General features: G+C 46.7%; 1 protein-coding gene across 4 annotated transcripts; it reads left to right on the top strand.

Annotated features, from left to right (window-relative positions):
- Positions 1 to 140: 140 nt before the first annotated feature.
- On the top strand, positions 141 to 18,206 carry LOC128769426 (enhancer of polycomb homolog 1-like). Of its 4 annotated transcripts, none has more exons than XM_053883131.1 (14): positions 141 to 387; positions 1,631 to 1,738; positions 9,238 to 9,397; positions 11,477 to 11,622; positions 11,688 to 11,894; positions 11,988 to 12,136; positions 12,213 to 12,348; positions 12,719 to 12,880; positions 13,087 to 13,176; positions 13,242 to 13,390; positions 13,557 to 13,987; positions 14,704 to 14,822; positions 14,898 to 15,042; positions 15,754 to 18,206. In XM_053883131.1, the coding sequence occupies exons 3-14, from the start codon at positions 9,298 to 9,300 to the stop codon at positions 16,260 to 16,262; spliced, it is 2,343 nt and encodes a 780-aa protein (XP_053739106.1). In that variant the 5' UTR covers positions 141 to 387; positions 1,631 to 1,738; positions 9,238 to 9,297; the 3' UTR covers positions 16,263 to 18,206. The 4 variants fall into 4 exon arrangements, with proteins under 4 accessions (XP_053739106.1, XP_053739108.1, XP_053739104.1 ...); XM_053883133.1 differs by having other exon boundaries at positions 141 to 924; XM_053883130.1 differs by lacking the exons at positions 141 to 387; positions 1,631 to 1,738 and adding an exon at positions 3,247 to 3,683 and having other exon boundaries at positions 15,754 to 16,120; positions 16,190 to 18,189.
- Positions 18,207 to 18,214: the final 8 nt, after the last annotated feature.

Below are 18,214 nucleotides of genomic sequence, written 5' to 3'. Positions count from 1 at the left end.
CTAATGTTATCAAGTTCTGACTGTTTCTCCTTGGCCAATCGCGTCTCGCGCTGACGGTGATGTCATCAGCTCCGGACTCTCCACAGGTGATTGGTGGCCTCTCTCAACCAATCAGCGGCCGTGTTCCACAGCAAAGTTGTTAACCCCCAGCAGTCGCACTTTGGTGTCCACCTCTAGTTCAACCTGCGAAGCAAGGCGACGCTAAAATCACCCTTCCCGGATTAAAAGCCTTTTTTTGGACCGTACCGAGCCCCGACACCAGCTCCGCCTGTCGAACCGTCCGCTTTCTCCAGCAGAAGTCGCGGCTAACGCTAGCTCGTCGAGCCTCCTCCTCGGACTTGCACTAATGTTGCTCATCCTCCTCCGAGTCCTGGGATCCTCAACTCGGTACGTGTTTTCTCGTGTTACGACGACCTGCTGTCGATCGATGCTTCTGGAACTGGTGGGCCCGGCCACTGTTGTGGCATCAGATGATTCCATACACGCAATCAAATTCCAAGCTGCTCACTTGGACCCAGTTCAGAACCAGAATTCCCAACTTGTTTACGACTTTTCAGCAGCTCGGACGTCGATGTTATCGGTGGTGATCGATGCGTGAGATGGACTTCTGCAGATTTAGGTGAATTATACTAGTCACAGTGGGTTAAAGTCGCCGACAGAAAAAGACGATTCAAGAGAGAAGCGGAAGTGAAAGTCTGACGGAACCGGAGCAGCTGATCGCCAGGGCTTTAAATGTCCCCTGTTTCGATCGTGTGGTTTTCGGATCAGCACCGAGGGTGTGTGGCCGAACAGCGCCAGTCAGCTGCTGGAGTCAGACGCGGAATTGCACGGCCCAGCTCCGCAGAACCGCCACATGAGGCGGATCGAACCTCGAATGTATCGACACATCTGCTAGTGTGACGACACGTGCGGTGACGTAGACTGGTGAGTCTCGACCATGTGAAGCCGTTTGTAACAGCTGAGTCCGTAATAACGCTTTTATTACCTCACCTACTGTGAGCCCTCCTCTGTGCGGGTGGGTGACACAAGAGACAGAAATATTACGCGTTCATTACGGCTGCCGTCGGTCTGCAGTGGTCAGGGGTGGCGCTGGAGACTCGCCCTTCGTGTTTCAGTCTGTCAGAAATGGCCTGGAAATGTGTTCTCCCCAGGTCATCTGATTAACAAGTGTGTTCACCTCCCTGCTTTGGTGACCGTCTCTTAGTCATAGACCATTTAAACAAATACATCCATAGTCACAGTTAGTGGATGTCGCTGTTGTTTACATAAGACTACATAGGAAACCTTATTAATGGAGTAGCACTGTGATACTAGGGGCTGGCTCTTAGCTCTTCTGGGAAGAAATCAGAGCGTTCCTTGATCACCGTATCATGGCGCCATGGTGTCCTGGGTCCGCCCCAGGGGCTCCTCCCCTGTAATCCAGTCCAGCATTAGCCCAGGCTGCCTGTGATGCCTGTCACAACTCAGTTATCCAGCATGAATATTCCAACATCTGCTTGGTCGAGGGTGTTTTCTATAACACTGGGTGGTTACTGGAAACTGTCTGTTGTCTACACAAAGTTCCTAATTTCAGATTTAACTAACATTAATCTTCATTAAGATGACTGGGTTTCTCATCTGTCTGTTCCAGGCCCTTACGTCAGGATTCTGCGCTGTTAAGGGATTTAATGGACGCCACAATTGACGGAAACATGGATTTAACCTGGCTCGACGCCGGTTAACTGGACACTAATGATGGGTAAGGTACAAGCACATGTTTCTGTTTCTCACGGATTGAGGGTTGTTGGTTTGACTCTCCTGGTCTGGTTTACAATGAAGGTTGTCTTTAAGAGTTTGGCTTTTTCAGGTTTGGGGCATTTTTGGCCTCATGTTGTTTGGATTCACTTTAGTAAGTGTCAGCTACATGAGAGCAGCAGCTGTAGCTGCTATCTGTCCTATTGCTTTGCACATGACGTTGATAATGGTCTTTTTTAGGTTTGTATTTGTGACACCACTGGTGTCCACCAGGGGGCTCCCTGATTCAGGGAGAGTCTGGAGTTCTTCAGGTTCAGGAGGGATGTTGGTGGTTGAGTTGTTGTGTTATGTTGGGATTAAAACACAGAAGATGTTGAAGTTACTAGTTGATCTTCTAGGTAGCCATGATCAGTTTCCTACCTCCTGTTATCTTCTCTAAATGGCTGCAGGACACAATCCTTGACTCCTATTAGACGCAACTTCTTATCTTTGTCTTATTATTTTAGCAAGCTACTGAACCTGTGTTTTGTTTTTTTTTTTTGTATTCTGCCTTATCAGCCAAATATTCCTCATTTATATAATAGATATTTGGTACTTCAGGATGCGTTTGTTAATCAGAATGACTTGCAGCTGCTCCCACAATTGTCTTCCCTGTGTAATGTATACATTTTACTAATTTTACAAATGACATTGAAACTATAGAAAAAAAATACAAAGAAACATTAACTGTAAATATAGCCATAACATTTAACATTTCATAAATCACGCAAATCACTTGTAGTTACTTTATTTGGATCGGTAATAGAATAATATTATTATATTATTACAAAATGTTATGAAATAAAGGAACTTATCTTAGTACCACAGAGGAAGATTGTTTTGTATTAAAGAGACAATGTTTTGTAAAATAAACAAAGTGATACTGTGTGTGTGTGTGTGTGTATGTGTGTGTGTGTGTGTATATTAGTAGTATTGGTAACATACATGATTTGTTATCGTAATATTTTTTATTTTAAATATAAATAAAACGTAATGCAAAAAATAATAATAATCATACATATGAAATTTAGTCTAAGGGCCACATTTGGCCCCTGAGCCACACAAATGATCTATATAACTTTTTTAATTGAAAATTTAATTGAAATGGTTGAGGATTTTTAATGATTTATTAATTTGCATTCATAATTTAAAACAACACGTTGTCTGTTTTGAGGTGTTGTCATTAAATAAATATATTATTATAAATGTATTAATTTTTTACTGCTTTGATTTGAACTCCTTCAAACTTCCTGTTAATATATATATATATATATATGTATGTATGTATGTATGTAGAATTATGATTATTCGTATGTCGATTTATCAGTTGGACTCTCATGATACATTCCGTCTCGTCTGACGTTGATTTCAATATTTAATGTCGGAGAACAGTTAGTTTTAAGCGGCGCCCCCTTCCCCCAACCCGTCAACCGCGCAAGCGCCCGGGATGGCGTGGGACTGGTCGGCCGGCGAACTGGGGGTTGGACCGCTGCGAGCCAAACCGAGCCAAAGACTTTTAAATGTCCGCCATGTTGTCCATGGCGCACTGAACCAGCGGTAGGGAGCGGAGCGTCGGAAAAAAACAGTCCGAGAGCGAGCGACCGAGATCCGGGCCTTCCCCCCGGCTCCGCTGGCGACGCCCCAAACACAAGCTGCAAGTACCGGAGCGTCAGAACCCGCACAGAATCATCCATGAACGGTTCCGTCGTCGCCGTGGAGTTAACCAGGAGATCGGATAGATTTGTTTTATCGTGAAAATGAGTAAACTGTCGTTTCGGGCGCGGGCGCTGGACGCCACCAAGCCGCTGCCCGTCTTCCGCTGCGAGGACTTACCCGACCTGCACGAATATGCATCTATTAATCGGGCTGTGCCGCAGATGCCGACGGGGATGGAGAAGGAAGAGGAATCGGTGGGTTTTTATTTTACTGGGACATTTGAAATGTGTCTCTGTGTGTTCTCCATCTCAGGCGTCCCTCTCTTTTCTGCGCAAGCTGTCACAAAATGGCGGCCGCTCTTCCTCGACAGAAACACGACGATTTAGCGGCCTAAACGAAGTTTGTTTGTCCCCCCGCCGGGTGTTTGTGCTTCGTGGGGGCGTTTGGCGACCTTATTTGATGGATTTTGCTGTTTTGGTGGTTTATTTTGAGCGTGTGCGGCGTTTCTGAGTACAAAGGAGTCATGTGACTTTAGCGATTCCGACATTTTGTCTGGACGGGGCCTTGTTGCCGTCGTTGCGCTTTATAGGGTGAAGGGGGCGCTAGAGGTCAGAGTGGCGTCACCGGCACGAATGTCAACATTGGTGGCGTCACTGATGTCTCCTCTTCTGTTGAATAACGCGTCTCCCGAGCGCTTTTATTTCCTTTTACCACGTCCTCGCACACCACCGTTGATGCCATGGCTTCTGTAGTTTCCATAGTGACCGGGGAGGATGCGTTCACACTTGTTGTTGACTGAAGGCTGTGTGCGCATTAAACTAGTCTTAAATCAGAGCATATATCCACTCTTTTATTACCCCAGTTCATAAACATAGTTTATATCTTAATCTTGGTTGTGTCTGAGAGCTAACTAAACTGTATTATTAATGACATTTAAGTGTGTCCTGGAGAATGTCAACTTGCAGTTCTATAGCTTGTCGTTTCTAAATACTACATTTATTTGTGAGGAAAATATGAAACATAAAATACAACCATGCATGTTGCATACATGAGTCACTCTTAATTTGACCGCTTTAATCTGTTTCCATTTATCCAACAAGATACTACATGACAATCTTTGTTTATAATGTATCTTTTTTGGTTTAGCAGTATGCAATAGTTCTGTTTCAGAAAACTCACACCAAGTTGTGAAGCATCAGATTCTTGTTCAGATTTAGTTTTCAAAATTGTAAATGATGTAGAATAAACACAGTTGCGTAAGCTTAATGTTGCACGTGTTAGTATGTTTATATTCAGTGTGTATTTTCCGTGTTCGGTGTCACTATGCCGCGAATGCAACTCCTAAATACACACAGTTCACTATGTTGACATGAGTTCGACTGGCCGGGTGTCAGGGGTTCAGTGTGTCAGATGGCACAGCAGGCTGGCAGAGTGGCCAGCAGCACGTGGCGGCGCTTAGGAACGGGGACAGAAGGTGGCGAAGGGGGGCTGCTGTCACTTCAAAGTCTGTGCAGTGCTCAGCTGGAGCGCCTTGTTATGTAACGGTCAGATTATCAGACGCGGGAGGCCGGGGTGCTGCACGTGGGGGTGCTCGCAGGCTGGAGTGGCCTGATTTTGAAATTTGACACACTTGATAAGTGCTTGTGTCCGGTATCTGTGATCTCAACACCTGCTCTGCTTAAAGAGCAAGGTTTAAGTGTCTATGCCCTTAGTCCATGGTAACAATACTCTTTACTAATTTATCACTAGTGTTTACATCCTATTGAGCTAGGGACACAAGCGTCTGAGTAGAAAAGGAAATCGACAATAGCAATTACGAGCGCTGGTTTGTTCCGGACAGCCGTTCTGTCTTGCCGCAGTTATCACCATCACAAATGATGAACAATCACACATACAAGTGAAACGTCTCTAATACTGTCTGCATTTTTGTCGCCTTGTAGTTTTCCATCACTTCGTTCTGTCCGCTCAGTGCTACAATGTGAGAAGTGTATCTTGATAGTTTCTGTGTGGTTGGCTTGTCAGCATGTCAGGCGCTGTTTAAACAGTTGTTAGCTTGATAAGACTATGAAAACAAGCTCTTATCTTGTGACTCTTTATAAGAGTAGTGGCTCAATGTCTGCTGTACTGTTGTAATGCAGTGTGATGTGGATTATTATCCACTGTATGTTGATAATGTACAAACTCTGCACTGGACGATGACAGTACAAAAACCAAAAAGCTTTTTTCTCGCACCATTTTCTGTAACTGTGTCACCAATGCTGAGTTGAATGGCAACATGCTGGTGCATAATCCTCCGGCGGGTTTGTTAGCCAGCATGACTGGGCGGCGTGTCAAAGAAAGTGTCTTCGCAGCACGTGGAGTCTTGTTTGTTTTGGGCCAGACACTTTCTCTCGTATTTACTTTTGAGTGAAATTGAGGTCAGTGTCTGCGGCCCTGGTGGGAATCCACAGGCATCTGTTGTGTTTGCATTTTTCGCCAGACTTAGAGACACACACACACACGCCCTCGGGAAGGAATTCACTGTCACTCAGTGTGAACTCTTGTTGGCTGTAACCTGTCCAAGTATTCTAGCTGTACTGATTCAGAGGTTCTATTTTTACCGTTTGGTTAATTTTAGCTTCCTGTTAATAAGTGTGACATGGATATTTAATCCAACTGTTAGCGCATCTTGTCCTGCTTGCCCTGTATTGTTTAATAATGAAGTTGGTCGTCTTTGTGGTTTTACAAATACAAAATTGTTTGTATAAATTATGCTGTGATGGATTTTTGCTGCTGTTTGTGGAGAAGTTGGGTTCTCAGTTTTAGGCTTCATCCCGGGCAAGTAAACAAGCTCTGTGTGGCTGCTTAATATAGTGCTTCGAATTCTGTTTGTATTCTCGCAGTCTCACGAGGTAGCATTGCTAATTGATAACAGCCAATACTCATAACCCGCGAGCTTTAGTGTTGGCCAGACCTCTGAAGAGCTGGTAGCAATAAGAAATTGTAATGCTCATTTCCTACTGTGACTGTGATAATGAACGGCATGGTCCAGGTCCGTGGTGCTGCTGTTCTGATGTGCGTGACAATTGTGACACTGTTTGAACTTGTTTTATCTTGGACCTTGAGAAACAGTCTATTGATGGCATCAGCCAAGGCTGCGCTTCACCTTTGCTATTTATTAGGTCTTTTTATTAACCAGGTTTGGCCACTTCCTCCTTGCTGACGACCAGCTCACAGTTAGTTTCCTGGTGGTTTTGTGTGTGGAAATCCATCCACTCCCTCACAGTTAATAAAACAGTCCTTGAGTCCCCCGTCGCTGCCGGGACCAGACTTTCCCCCGTGGCTTTCTATCACACTAAGTGGCATTTACAGTGTCTGGGACAGTAGCTGTCAGAAGCCAGAGTGCCAGAGGCGGCGAAGGCTCCACTGCCTCAGCACACTTGACAGTGATCGATGTGACCGTTTCACAGGGCTATTTCGGGACGTCAGTGTGAGCAAGACGGCTACGAAGCTGCTGGGCGGTGAATGAATGGCCTGGCATTTACTGTCTGTTTGTTCTCTGGCTAATGGCTAGAAAGTCAACTCAAACATTGCTCGATTAGTTTTGGCAGCCGACGTTATCGCTGGAGGTTGTTTGTTGAGCTTGTCCTCATGTTTCAAGCCTCAGGATGGTTTTTAATTGGCCGTTTATTCTTTCACCAAGTGAGAGCTGTCGGTGAAAATAACATGGACATTATGTCAGTGCCGATTCTACCTGAGGAAGTGAGTGTGGTTTTAACATGCCCGGGAAGTGTTGCCTGATGGATGGAAAATCCCAAAATGAAATTCGGCAAAATGTTGCGCTTGTTACCAAAAAAGGGGGAGAGAATAACACAACCCCTGAAGTGTAGAATTTAATTTACCGTCTTAAGTGCACCAGCCCTCTTTGCCATCCACCAGTTTTGTGCCCTTCGAGGTTCAGTTTGTGGCTGAAGCTACAGAACTCTGTAATATCAGGTCAGTATGATGTAAAAGTCTGCTGCGTGATGGGTTTTTAGAATCAGAAAATACATTATCAGTAATCACATTAGATGTTTTCTGGTTTAAAATTAAAAAGGCAAAAGAAAAACCTTTTTATCGTCATCCTTGGCTGCTAAACATCCAAGTCCGACTGTGGGTCTTTGTCTTGTTGCATATTTATTCCTGCTGAAATGCTCTGAATCGTTGTGTGTTCTGTATCTTGGCCAGCTCTACTGCTGATTTTGGATTGTGTTTACCATTCTAATCATCCACAGTGTTGTTTCTTTAGAGTAGAATACAGTGCTTCATGACAGATAACTGCAATCATCGTTTTGTACATTTTTGGAACGTAATGGTGCTTTGAGAACTTTTCCACATTTTCGTTTATTCTTCGGTGTTATTGGTACAAATGGTTTTATTGTCTCTGAGCCATGGTTGACACTGAAATGATTAACGCATTAAAAACCTTGGATTTGTTACGACCTTGTGGCGCCAGGGGAGGCAGAAGACGATGGGTGTGATTTTAGGTGTTTGCTGCCTTAATGGCTGTTTTATGTCTTAAAGTCCTAAACAAGGCTACTTGAACGCTGTGATTCTGTCCTGGCGAGGGAAAACAGGATGTGGTCTTGATAATGGTGGTTGACCTCCAGCAGAACCACTTCTACATTCATAGTCAGGTGTGTAGGTGGCAGAAAGGTAAATGAGAATTCCTTATGTAGCTCCACTGGTTTCTGTCACCAGTCGCAGTCACACTCCACCACATGTGGAACAGGAAACTCCACTGCTGCTGGAGCCAACAGACCGGTCACCGCTCAGTCCGCCCTCAGGCACAGCACACACGTGGCGGGAAAACAAGCCCAACTGACAATTTGTGAAACCTTTGTGTCTCAGTGGTTTTGGCTCTTGCACACACAGGTTTCGTCAAATGACTCTTAAACGGTTTTTAAGACGTTTAAGATGCAATAGTTGCAACTCTGCTCATCATTACTTTAAATGCTGGAGGCTGGTCTGCCGTGCAGAAAACCCAGCGTTTGCACAATGCAAGTAGTAGCAATTCTTACTTATGTCCTTCTGTGCAACCCAGACTTGTTTTTTGACAATTGAAACAATTTAATCACTGTCACTTGACTTTAGTCAAAGATGTGGTCTCTCGAGTACTTTAAAGGTCCCGTCCTGGATTAAAAAGCTTTTCCCCGCTTAATGTTTAAAAGCCAAATGTCTCTTGTGCAACAAGATTAAGCCTCTTTATTATTTCAATGTGAAGTGCAGCCTGTCAATTGTTTGATATTCCCAGTCTCTCAGGAGTACAGCCTGACAGCTCAGATACAAGTACAGTATTACAAAGGAACTTTCATCATGCGTACATATATTCTTTGAGCTTTGTACTGATCACAGGTTTGATTGAGCCTCTATGAAGTGCTCTTATACACAAACTGGTGACCTTTTGTCCCTAAATATACCGCCACATTATTGTTGTATAGTCGTACACCGTGTTGGTAGTTTAAATTCAAAATGACTTGTTGAATAAAGGCAGACTAATCTGATCTTGTCAGAGGATTGATTCTGTGTTTTCAGATGGGGCCGTGTGCTCCAGCAAAAAATCTCTGCCAATAATTTGGCTGAGATTTGTGAGCTTAACAATGTGGCACAGTCGACAGATTTCTTCAGCTATTCATTTCTACACTTCTGGTTTATTTTTTAAAACTCACCGTATGCTTGATTTCTAACTATCCATGCTGCGGCCAGCTGTTGCCGGTGAACACATCTGTCCACCTCCTGCTGTCCAGGTGTGACCTCTGCCGCCACTCACCTCCCTCTCTCGTCCTACAGGAACACCATCTCCAGAGGGCCATCTCAGCGCAGCAGGTTTATGGCGAGAAGCGGGACAACATGGTCATTCCGGTCCCCGAGGCGGAGAGCAACATCACGTACTACGACTCCCTCTACCCTGGAGACTACAAGATGCCAAAGCAGCTAATTCACATACAGCGTGAGTGAAGTTTTTATTCACACTTTCCAAAGTGGGAAACATCAAAATGAAGTTTATACGGTGTTTCCTTGTACAGGAAATTGTCCTATTAGAAGAGAGTGTCACTGTAAATGCCAGAGCCTGGTTCTGAGCCAGGCTTGCGTCTCAACATAAATAACAGACCTTCAGTTGAGGATAAAATGTTACTCATCCTGATGAGTAGCTTTTCTAGAATGTGAGAACTGTCTGTGCTGCTGTCTACGTGCTTTTGAGCTGGTTTTCTTTTGAACATGCTGGGCTGCACCTCTTGACGTTGTGGTTTCTAAATTGGGGTGCATCGTGACACATTCTGTCCGCCCTGCCAAGGCTGGGAACAGTTGTCAGGATTGAGTAACTCAAGTGAAGCATCAGAGTTGCAGCAATAGAAAAGGTCTACATGTTGAGAAGTGACTGGGAGACACCCTTAGACAGCTTACGTTTCATGTCATTTAAACACAAATGCTCTCACTCATGCTTGCTGGAGTTTGGCACGGAAACATTAACCCAGTGTTTGCTGATGCTTGTGTTGGCAGCCACAGTTGATGCTGAAACTGACCCTGATGTACCAGTTTGAGTCCTGGAGCTTTGTCAGGTCTCGCTGAGCAGAAAGTTTCCTGTTTGGAATTAGATTGCTGGCTCTGCCTCATAATAGAATTTGCGACGATGCAAAAACTGCACTGTCACTTGCAGAAGTCTCTAATTGGACGTTCAGATGCGGATGACGCCCGCTGGAATCTAATTTAAGCATATGTGGCGGCAATCATGCTGAGGTGTGTCACTGCGACTCAGAACTGGAGAGCGGCTTCTGTCGCTCACTGAGTTCTTAAGTGGGTCAATGTTTTGATCTGTGGCGGCTCTGATGGTCTCATCCTTGAACGAGACGAACGGCGGTTCTGTTTCTGTGAATCAGTGCTGATGACGTCAGGGCCAAATCTTTCTGAGGGAAATAAAAAATAGGATTTTTGTCACTTAGTCATGTTGCTGCTTTTCGATTCTTTGACATTCATCATTGTACACCTGGGAAGAGCTTTTCTCTCTCTCTCTCTAGCCATGGGCTGAAGTGGATTTTTGTGACGAGGTGCTGAACATATTAATGTTAGCTGTCCGTAAATGACAGAATGTGGTCATTTGCCCTGGATCTTGACCATTTTGAGTGATATTTTGTTTTAATAGTGCAATAACCCTCAACCACCTGCAGTATAGACATGTTGGATCAAATAATTTCACAATGATATTGTCACTTATCTAATAGGTTTTCAAAATTGAAATCCATCCGTTTCCTTTTGTCAAGGGTTAGCATTAAGCACTCTAATGCACATAGAATTCAAACGTCCATCTCAAATTGCTATGTACCAGTTGGTTTTTTTTCTTGTTTTTTGTTCAGATCAGATAAGAAAACATGTTTGCAACCGTTTCGTTAAGATCTCAGCAGATGACGATGGTAATCGTGCTTCGTTTTCAGAGCCAGTCAAATCAAAATCAAAGAGGAGTAAATAAACGGTCTCGTATTGTTCCTTGATCCATGATCTTGGTGTCGCAGTGTCTCTCAAGTGCTATAGCAGGTTACACACGTCAGGTTTTGTCAAACTGGGTTCAACTCACGGAGAGCTCCAGACCTCTGAAGACATTACGTTCCCTGCACGATTTTAGCTGCTTTTTTCCCCCTCCTTGGGTGACAGCAGGGGCGTGTTAGGGGGGTGAAGGTGCAGTGACTTGTCTTTTTCTATGTGGCACATTAGAAGTATATTGTTCATTTTCACACATCCCAACATGAATTTCCTGGAAGAAGACATGTGCAAGTTTGAAATGCAGTGAGTGGTTTGTTTTGCTCAAAAGCGAGTTACATGAGAGGTTGTGTGCAATAGTTTGACCCTTGTCTATGCTTGTTTTTCTCCAGTCATGTGGTGACCAAGGGTGGGTCTGTGCGTCTTCTGTAGTGGGTAGTAGGTCAACAAAGTTCAACACAATCCATTTTTATTTATTTACTCTCAATTTAAGTTGCAAATAAGGTGACTTCTTGTGAGCCCCATAGTAACCTTCAGTGTGTCCCTGGCTCTGCAGCTTTCAGCTTGGACACAGAGCAGCCCGACTACGACCTGGACTCGGACGACGACAAGTTCATCAACAAGTTGAAAAAGAAGATGGAGATCAGCTTCTTGCAGTTCGAGGAGATGATTGACAGACTGGAGAAAGGCAGCGGACAGCAGGTTGGTAGTTCACGTCAGTGACTACTCTTCTGTGCGAGATGTCCTCATGTACCTCCCTACCATAGCTGGTGAGTCTCCCAGAGGCCAAGCTGCTGCTGAAGGAGGACGACGAGCTCATCAAGGAGGTCTTCGAATACTGGAGCCGCAAGAGGAAAAACAGCAAAGCCAACTCGCTCATCCCCAACGTCAAGCAGGAGAAGCGTGATGGCTCCAGCACCAGTGACCCCTATGTGGCCTTCCGACGTCGCACAGAGAAGATGCAGACAAGAAAGGTCTGTAGTCCCACAGATGCAGTAGTGGTCACTCAGTGGCTGCACAGTGAAACCATGAGGCGGGGGCTCAAACTGCTGTCCGTCAACATCTAGAACCGCAAGAACGACGAGGCGTCCTACGAGAAGATGCTGAAGCTGCGGCGGGAGCTGAGCCGAGCCGTCACCATCCTGGAGATGATCAAGAGGCGAGAGAAGAGCAAGCGCGAGCTGCTGCATCTCACACTGGAGATCTTCGAGAAGAGGTGAGCGTGATGGTGTGACCTGCTCAAGCGAGCCAACCTAGATGGCCCAGTCTGCAACTTTGCTCCCTGTCTCTAGGAATGTCATGTCTGACTATGGCGGTGAAGTGATGGCAGAAGTGCTGGCAGAGAGGGCGCTAGTGAGGCCACAAATCATCCCGCTGGTACCTCTCACCAACCAGTACCACATGGACCTCAAGGACTACAAGTCCAAGGTGATGATGACAATGTTAAAGTTAGTCTGAAGTTGATCTTGTATCCTCATAGGAACTTTTCTATGCCTCTCTGCAGCTACCGCTCTCATCTCTCACTCTTAACTCAGTGATTTCATCTCATGTCAGCTTCCTTTTCACACCAGACAAGTGCTCATTTACTGTGTATCAGATCTTGTCTTGACATCTTCATCGCTTGTCGACAGCGCGAGTTCTCTGAGGGTTAATTATCCTAAAGGTTATCGCTGTTCCTCAACATCTCTTTAGTGTGTCTTATGTAATTCTCTCTTCAAGTGTCATTTTTCGCCTCACATCTCCATGATGTAGATGAGGTGCTTGACCGAATCCTAATTTCCACTTGCTAATCTTCCAGCCCGAGAAGACTGAGATTCCCCGTCAGAAGAGGAAGTATGAGAAGAAGCAGAACGTGCTGCCCCTGTCTGGCATGGCTCACCACCAAGGTCCGATGGTCTTCAATGCCAAGGACCTGAACCAGTATGACTTCCCCAGCTCGGATGAAGAGCCATTGTCTCAGGTGTGTGTGTGTCACTTGATCTGCCGTGATCGTGGTGAGCCAAGAGGCTGACGCAGTTTTAGATGCAAAACACGTGAAACGAGTTCCTTCATTGATTTAGGCTCTCATCTGACTACTGGCCACTGCGTCCATCATCCACTTGACACATTCCTCTGCTGGTTGTAAATCCCTTCTGTGACCTTTGACCTTGTCTCTTGTCCTCGCAGCTGCACTCGGGCTCGTCAGAAGCAGAAGAGGAGAACGACCCAGACGGTGCCTACGCCTTCCGCAGGAAGGCCGGCTGCCAGTATTATGCTGTAAGTGACCTCTCCTCGCGAGACACTGGCGTCTCGATGGAAGTTTAACCTGGTTCTGTTTCCAGGCTCGTCAGGACCGAGTGGGCAGCTGGCCGTGGTGCGCAGGCTGGGAGGGCGGTCTGGCAGAAGCACGTTACCGCTACAGTCTCACTACGCTCACGGTGCCGCGGCGGTGCCAGGGCCTGGCCCGGCGGCGCGTGGGACGCGGCGGCAGGTCGGTCCTCCTCAGCACCAACATCATTAGTGTAGCTGCGTGACCAAAATTTAGAAGAGATACAAGTGGTGTCCAGTCTGTGTTACTGCAGTAAACGCTGTCACTGACGTTTGACCCGTAACAGCCAAACTGCTCCTCTAAACACTGCCGTCGTCTCCTCTCGCAGGGTTCTACTGGACAGAGCGCACTCGGACTACGACAATGTCTACCGCCAACTGGACACGGAAACACTCGACCTGCAGCTCCCCACATCACCACCTCCTCCTCCTCCTCCCCCCACCACCACCTCCTCGTCTCGCTTGCCGGCCACCAAGTGTGCCAGTACCTCAGAAACAAATACCTCAGACAGAACTTCCTTCAGCTCGTCTCTTTGCTCCTCCCCTCCCACGGACCTCAGTCAGATACTGTTGAATATAAAGTCCTGCCGTTGGAGGCACTTTAGACCACGGACACTACCACTACACGAGCTGGACAATGCCCACCCTCTGTTCAGGAGGCTGAGTCGAAGCCTCAAACCCCCCACCACCGGCTCCACGTCAGGAGCACAGACCCAACACCGCCCGACAAGGGCAGCCCCTGCCCCCACGCCCACCCCGAGTAAGTATCCTGCACACACACTCCTGTTAAGTTGTGCTGCCTGAACCAGAACACTGCTGTGTGCGTGTGTCTGATGGATGAAGAGGCTATGTCTAGTGCGTGTGGTGGTGCCACCTAGTGGTCGTTCTCTTGTCTCTCGTGAGCTACATTTTGCTGTTGCTTTTCATCTCTGTTCTCTTATTATAGTTTTGCCTTTGTCGAAATTATACGTCCCTTTTTGTTTTACATTTTAAGTTTTTGGGACGTACTTTGTGTCTCAGCTGTTGATCAGTGTTGAAGTTGAAGCATTTTTATCCTTTTAAAATGCACAATAATCATCATCAACTCCTCCGTTTGGATTCTTGACATCAGTCGACATTTATCTGCTGGTCACAGAGTCTTCATGTTGATGACATGATTGTAAAGAAGTTCCTTTAGGATCATGCAGTGATTCTGCCTCTGCTGGGCCACAGAAGGGTCTCCCTCTTGACTGAAGCTCAAATGAGCACAGAGACCGTTCTGTGTCCTGTTTAGACACATTTCCACCATAACAAACTGAAGGTGCAACAGTTTGGTGAATGTATTTCAACATTCATTATTTGTGGTCATTCAGGTGAAGAACCTGAACCTTTATGTTGAAGTAGCCCATTTTGAAAAGTTGATTGTGTCATAGTTCACTGTTCATATGTGCATGTGAAGCGTGGCGGTGTTTGCTCACGATGCTCTTCATGCTTCAGTCTTCACAGCTCAACAGTACCAGCAGCATCAGGAGCAGCTGGCTCTGATGCAGAAGCAGCAGCTGGATCAGGTCCAGCTGCAGCAAGTCAACAGCAGCACCACTGCCAACAGCACACAGGTCCGTCCCGTGACGCCCTCCTCCCTCAGAGTCCCGCCCCTCACTCACTCACCGCCTCCCTCTCTCCCCTCACAGAACCTGGCGCACACCTTGGACCAGGCCAGCGCTCAGTTCGCCGCCTCAGCGCTGGTGACCGCCGACCAAATCCTGGCTCTGAAAACCAAGGAGGAGCTGGGCCTGGGCGGCGGCGGCGGCGTCAACGGCGTCCTGTCCCCCTCAGGTATGAAGAACTGGGGGCATCGGCACAAAATAATAGCCGAGATTATCTACTGAGCAGTCACAACACTTCCTCTCGGGTTTTAACCTTCCTGCCAGAACCAGAACTTTTAACCACCTGAACAAGGAGCGGGATATTGAAATCCTCTTCTTTTAAATCCCAATGAAAAGTCATGTGTTAATATTCAAACGGCCAAAATGTTTCCTAAAATAAACTGTCATTTCTACATATTAAACACGTCAACTCTCCGTTTATGTTTGAGTTTGTTGCTTTCCTCTTCTCTGTGTGAACCAAGGTCCGACTGGACCATAAAGAGCTGAGCAGCTCGGCTGCAGGCAGGAAACGCTTCACGTCTCTGTGTGTGAGTCACGTGACATTTGTAGATGCGAGAGGTGTAGTCCACCACAGCTGGGGCTAAATTTGGAGAGACAAGTTAACAGTTGAGACACCAAACCTCAACCTCAGGTCCTGACATGCAAGTGCCCTGCAGGTGGCGCTGTGCACAGGAGGCTGCACGTCAGCTGTGCAGTCGATAAGTATGTAGCTGTGAGTGAGTCATGGAGCGCAGCGCTCAGACAAGCCTGATGTGAGTGTGAAGTGTTGTGGCTCAGATCATCACAAGCTAATAATGAAAACCTTCCACCCCTCCACCTCCAAACCGCCCTCTTCATCCCCTTCTCCCCCTCCCCCATCCACCACCTGATCCCACTCCAGGTGTCTACAAGGGCTTGCACCTTTCGAGCACAGTCTCCCCGTCCCTCGCTGCCCCGGCCCCCTCCACCACCGCCCCAGTCCCCGGCCCTGCCCTGCTCCACCCCTGCACCACCGCCAGTAACAACAACGGCGCCGCCCACCCCCCCACCACAACCGCCACCTCCACCACTCAGGTCCTGATGGGAAACAACACCAACAGCATCCGACTGGGCGTTCCCGCCGGGAAAAGGCTCCACGCCCCCCGGACGCTCGGCGCCACCATGTCGACATCCGCCTTAAAGCTCGCCCACGCAGCCGCTGCCACCGCCAACTGTCAGAAACCCAAGGTCACCACGACCGCCGCGTCACCGCTGGACCTCGTGCCCAGGTGGGATTCTCCGCCTGCTTTAGGAAGCGCGGGAGTAACCGCGGCTAACGCGCTCTGGTGTTTCCGCAGGGAGAATCACGATCAAGACAAGCCGCCGCTCAACACTCTGTCCGAGAACACAATGGCCATGGAGGTTACGTAGCCTCGCACGCCGCCGGCCGGACTCCTCCTCCTTTTCTTTTAGGTGCTATGCATCATGGTCTAGTGGTGAAGGCGAGCGGGCCGAGCGCGGCGAGGTCTGGTGGGAGTCATTGCAATGCTCGTCTGGTATATATAGCTCCCTCCTTTATTTCCTGTTTGTTACTGTTGATAAGAGATTGTCTGTAAATTCTTAATATGACAATTATATGTACAGTACTGCATATTTGTAATAACACTCCCCCTCCCCCCAAAAGCCCTTTCTTGTATATAACATTACTTGAAAACAATTGTTCATTTGTGATGTTTTGCACTCGAGAAACAAAAAAAAAAAAGAAGAAATCAGAGTCAAGAGAAACGACAAACTGCAGCTGGTGCGAGAGCGAGCGTCGCCGGCGGTCACATGCATGGTGCCGAAACCTGCTGGTCTATTTATTGTGCCGTGTTTACAACTCTTCTTTTATAAACTTTTTTTTTTGTTTTGTTTTGTTTTTATGAAACACTGTACGCCACCCGCCCCCCCCTTCACCACCATCCCCCAACTGTGTTTAGCTAGCGAGGAAAAAAAAAAAAGAAAACAGCCTGGAGCTCGTCCCTTTTTCGTTTGTCCCGTTCCGTTGGACGTTCTTCCGTGATGTTCCCGTGATCGCTGAGTCCGGCGCAGGCTCGTGTGTGAATGTCATCAGTTTGTCGTGGGTCAATCAGCTCCACAGAGATCTTCCATGACTTAATATTCCGTAGAAAGGAAAAAAAAAAACTAAAGAAAACGTGGATCTTTCCCAGAAGTCTTTGCTGCTTCTGATCGTCAAAGCACTATTTTTTTTTTTTTTTTACTTTAATGCTGCTTTTCTATTATTTTGTTCCTGATGCCCCTTTTGATTTTTAAAATGAATATTTTTGTATCCTCAATTTTTTTTTTTTTTTTTTAAATCGCCACACATTGTTGATCTGAAACTAAAAGGGAGTCGAGCAGATGCAGTAACGGACATCTCTGATCATTCCAGCGTCGGTGTACAAAGTTTCTCCGCTCTTCAGAAGGCTGTCGGTCGTCTGAGAATCAGGAAGTTTGGCTCTCTTCTGTGAAGAGTTTGGTACTGAACAAAGCTACTTGTAGTCTTCTGGTGTCTGTACCGCGGTCGACCCGGGCCTCCCACCTTCTCTTTCTTTTGTTTCTCCTGCTTTTGTAGACACTTCCACCACTCGGGAAAGACAAAGATCCTCATGAATTGTCACAAAATGAAATTAAAAAAAAAATCCAGGGCATTATGTGTTTGGATCAACACGTCTCCGCTTTGGTTTATTGTCTTCACCTTCAGACAGAGCAGTTTTGTTTGTTTGTTGTGGTACACTTAAACTCTGAAGCCAGTGACTGGTCTGTTGCATCGAGATTGTAGTTTTATCTTGAAACTACATTAAAAGCGGTTGCAGCAAAGCACCACTCGGGGTCGCGGTAATGCGCTCACCCTCCCAAACGACTGAAGTATTTGGCAAGTCTGTTTGAAAACGCTGAAATAGTTGTCTCACTGTGGTCGCTCATGCCTTCTAAAGACTCAATTGACCTCCCACTTGGTGGAACCAGAGAGTCCCTGATCCTCACTTGGTCCTGGTTCTGCAGCCCGGAACTTCTGCAGAACCCAACCGTTCTTTGTTTTATCCTAGACCTGCAACAAACCTCTTTCTCTTCAGAGTCTGATCTCAGAATCAAAATCGATCCGGGGACCTTCTCTGGATCAGGACTCCATCAACCGAAGGTCTTGCATCTTGGCAACATCCACAAACAGGTCACGTGTCCTTTTCTCTTTGCATCTTAATAAAATCTTAATCTCTTTGGGGGGAATCCTGATCCATGTGAAGGCCGGCTCGGGTGACCCTTCAGGTGAGCACCATGAACCACCTCAGTGTGTTGTAGTAGCGCCATCTAGTGGTGAAGGGTGGCGTCTGTTTGCCTCTTAAATA

The sequence above is a fragment of the Synchiropus splendidus genome, chromosome 13, assembly GCF_027744825.2.
Source record: "Synchiropus splendidus isolate RoL2022-P1 chromosome 13, RoL_Sspl_1.0, whole genome shotgun sequence".
Classification (NCBI taxonomy): domain Eukaryota; kingdom Metazoa; phylum Chordata; class Actinopteri; order Syngnathiformes; family Callionymidae; genus Synchiropus; species Synchiropus splendidus.
This window is presented reverse-complemented; position numbering and strand designations above follow the sequence as displayed.

Coding starts and splice junctions, on each gene's coding strand:
- LOC128769426 (XM_053883129.1), top strand. CDS start 3,531: ATGAGTAAACTGTCGTTTCGGGCGCGGGCGCTGGACGCCACCAAGCCG. Junction 12,137..12,212: donor CTGGAGATCTTCGAGAAGAG/GTGAGCGTGATG, acceptor CCCTGTCTCTAG/GAATGTCATGTCTGACTATG. Junction 13,391..13,556: donor CGCGTGGGACGCGGCGGCAG/GTCGGTCCTCCT, acceptor CTCCTCTCGCAG/GGTTCTACTGGACAGAGCGC.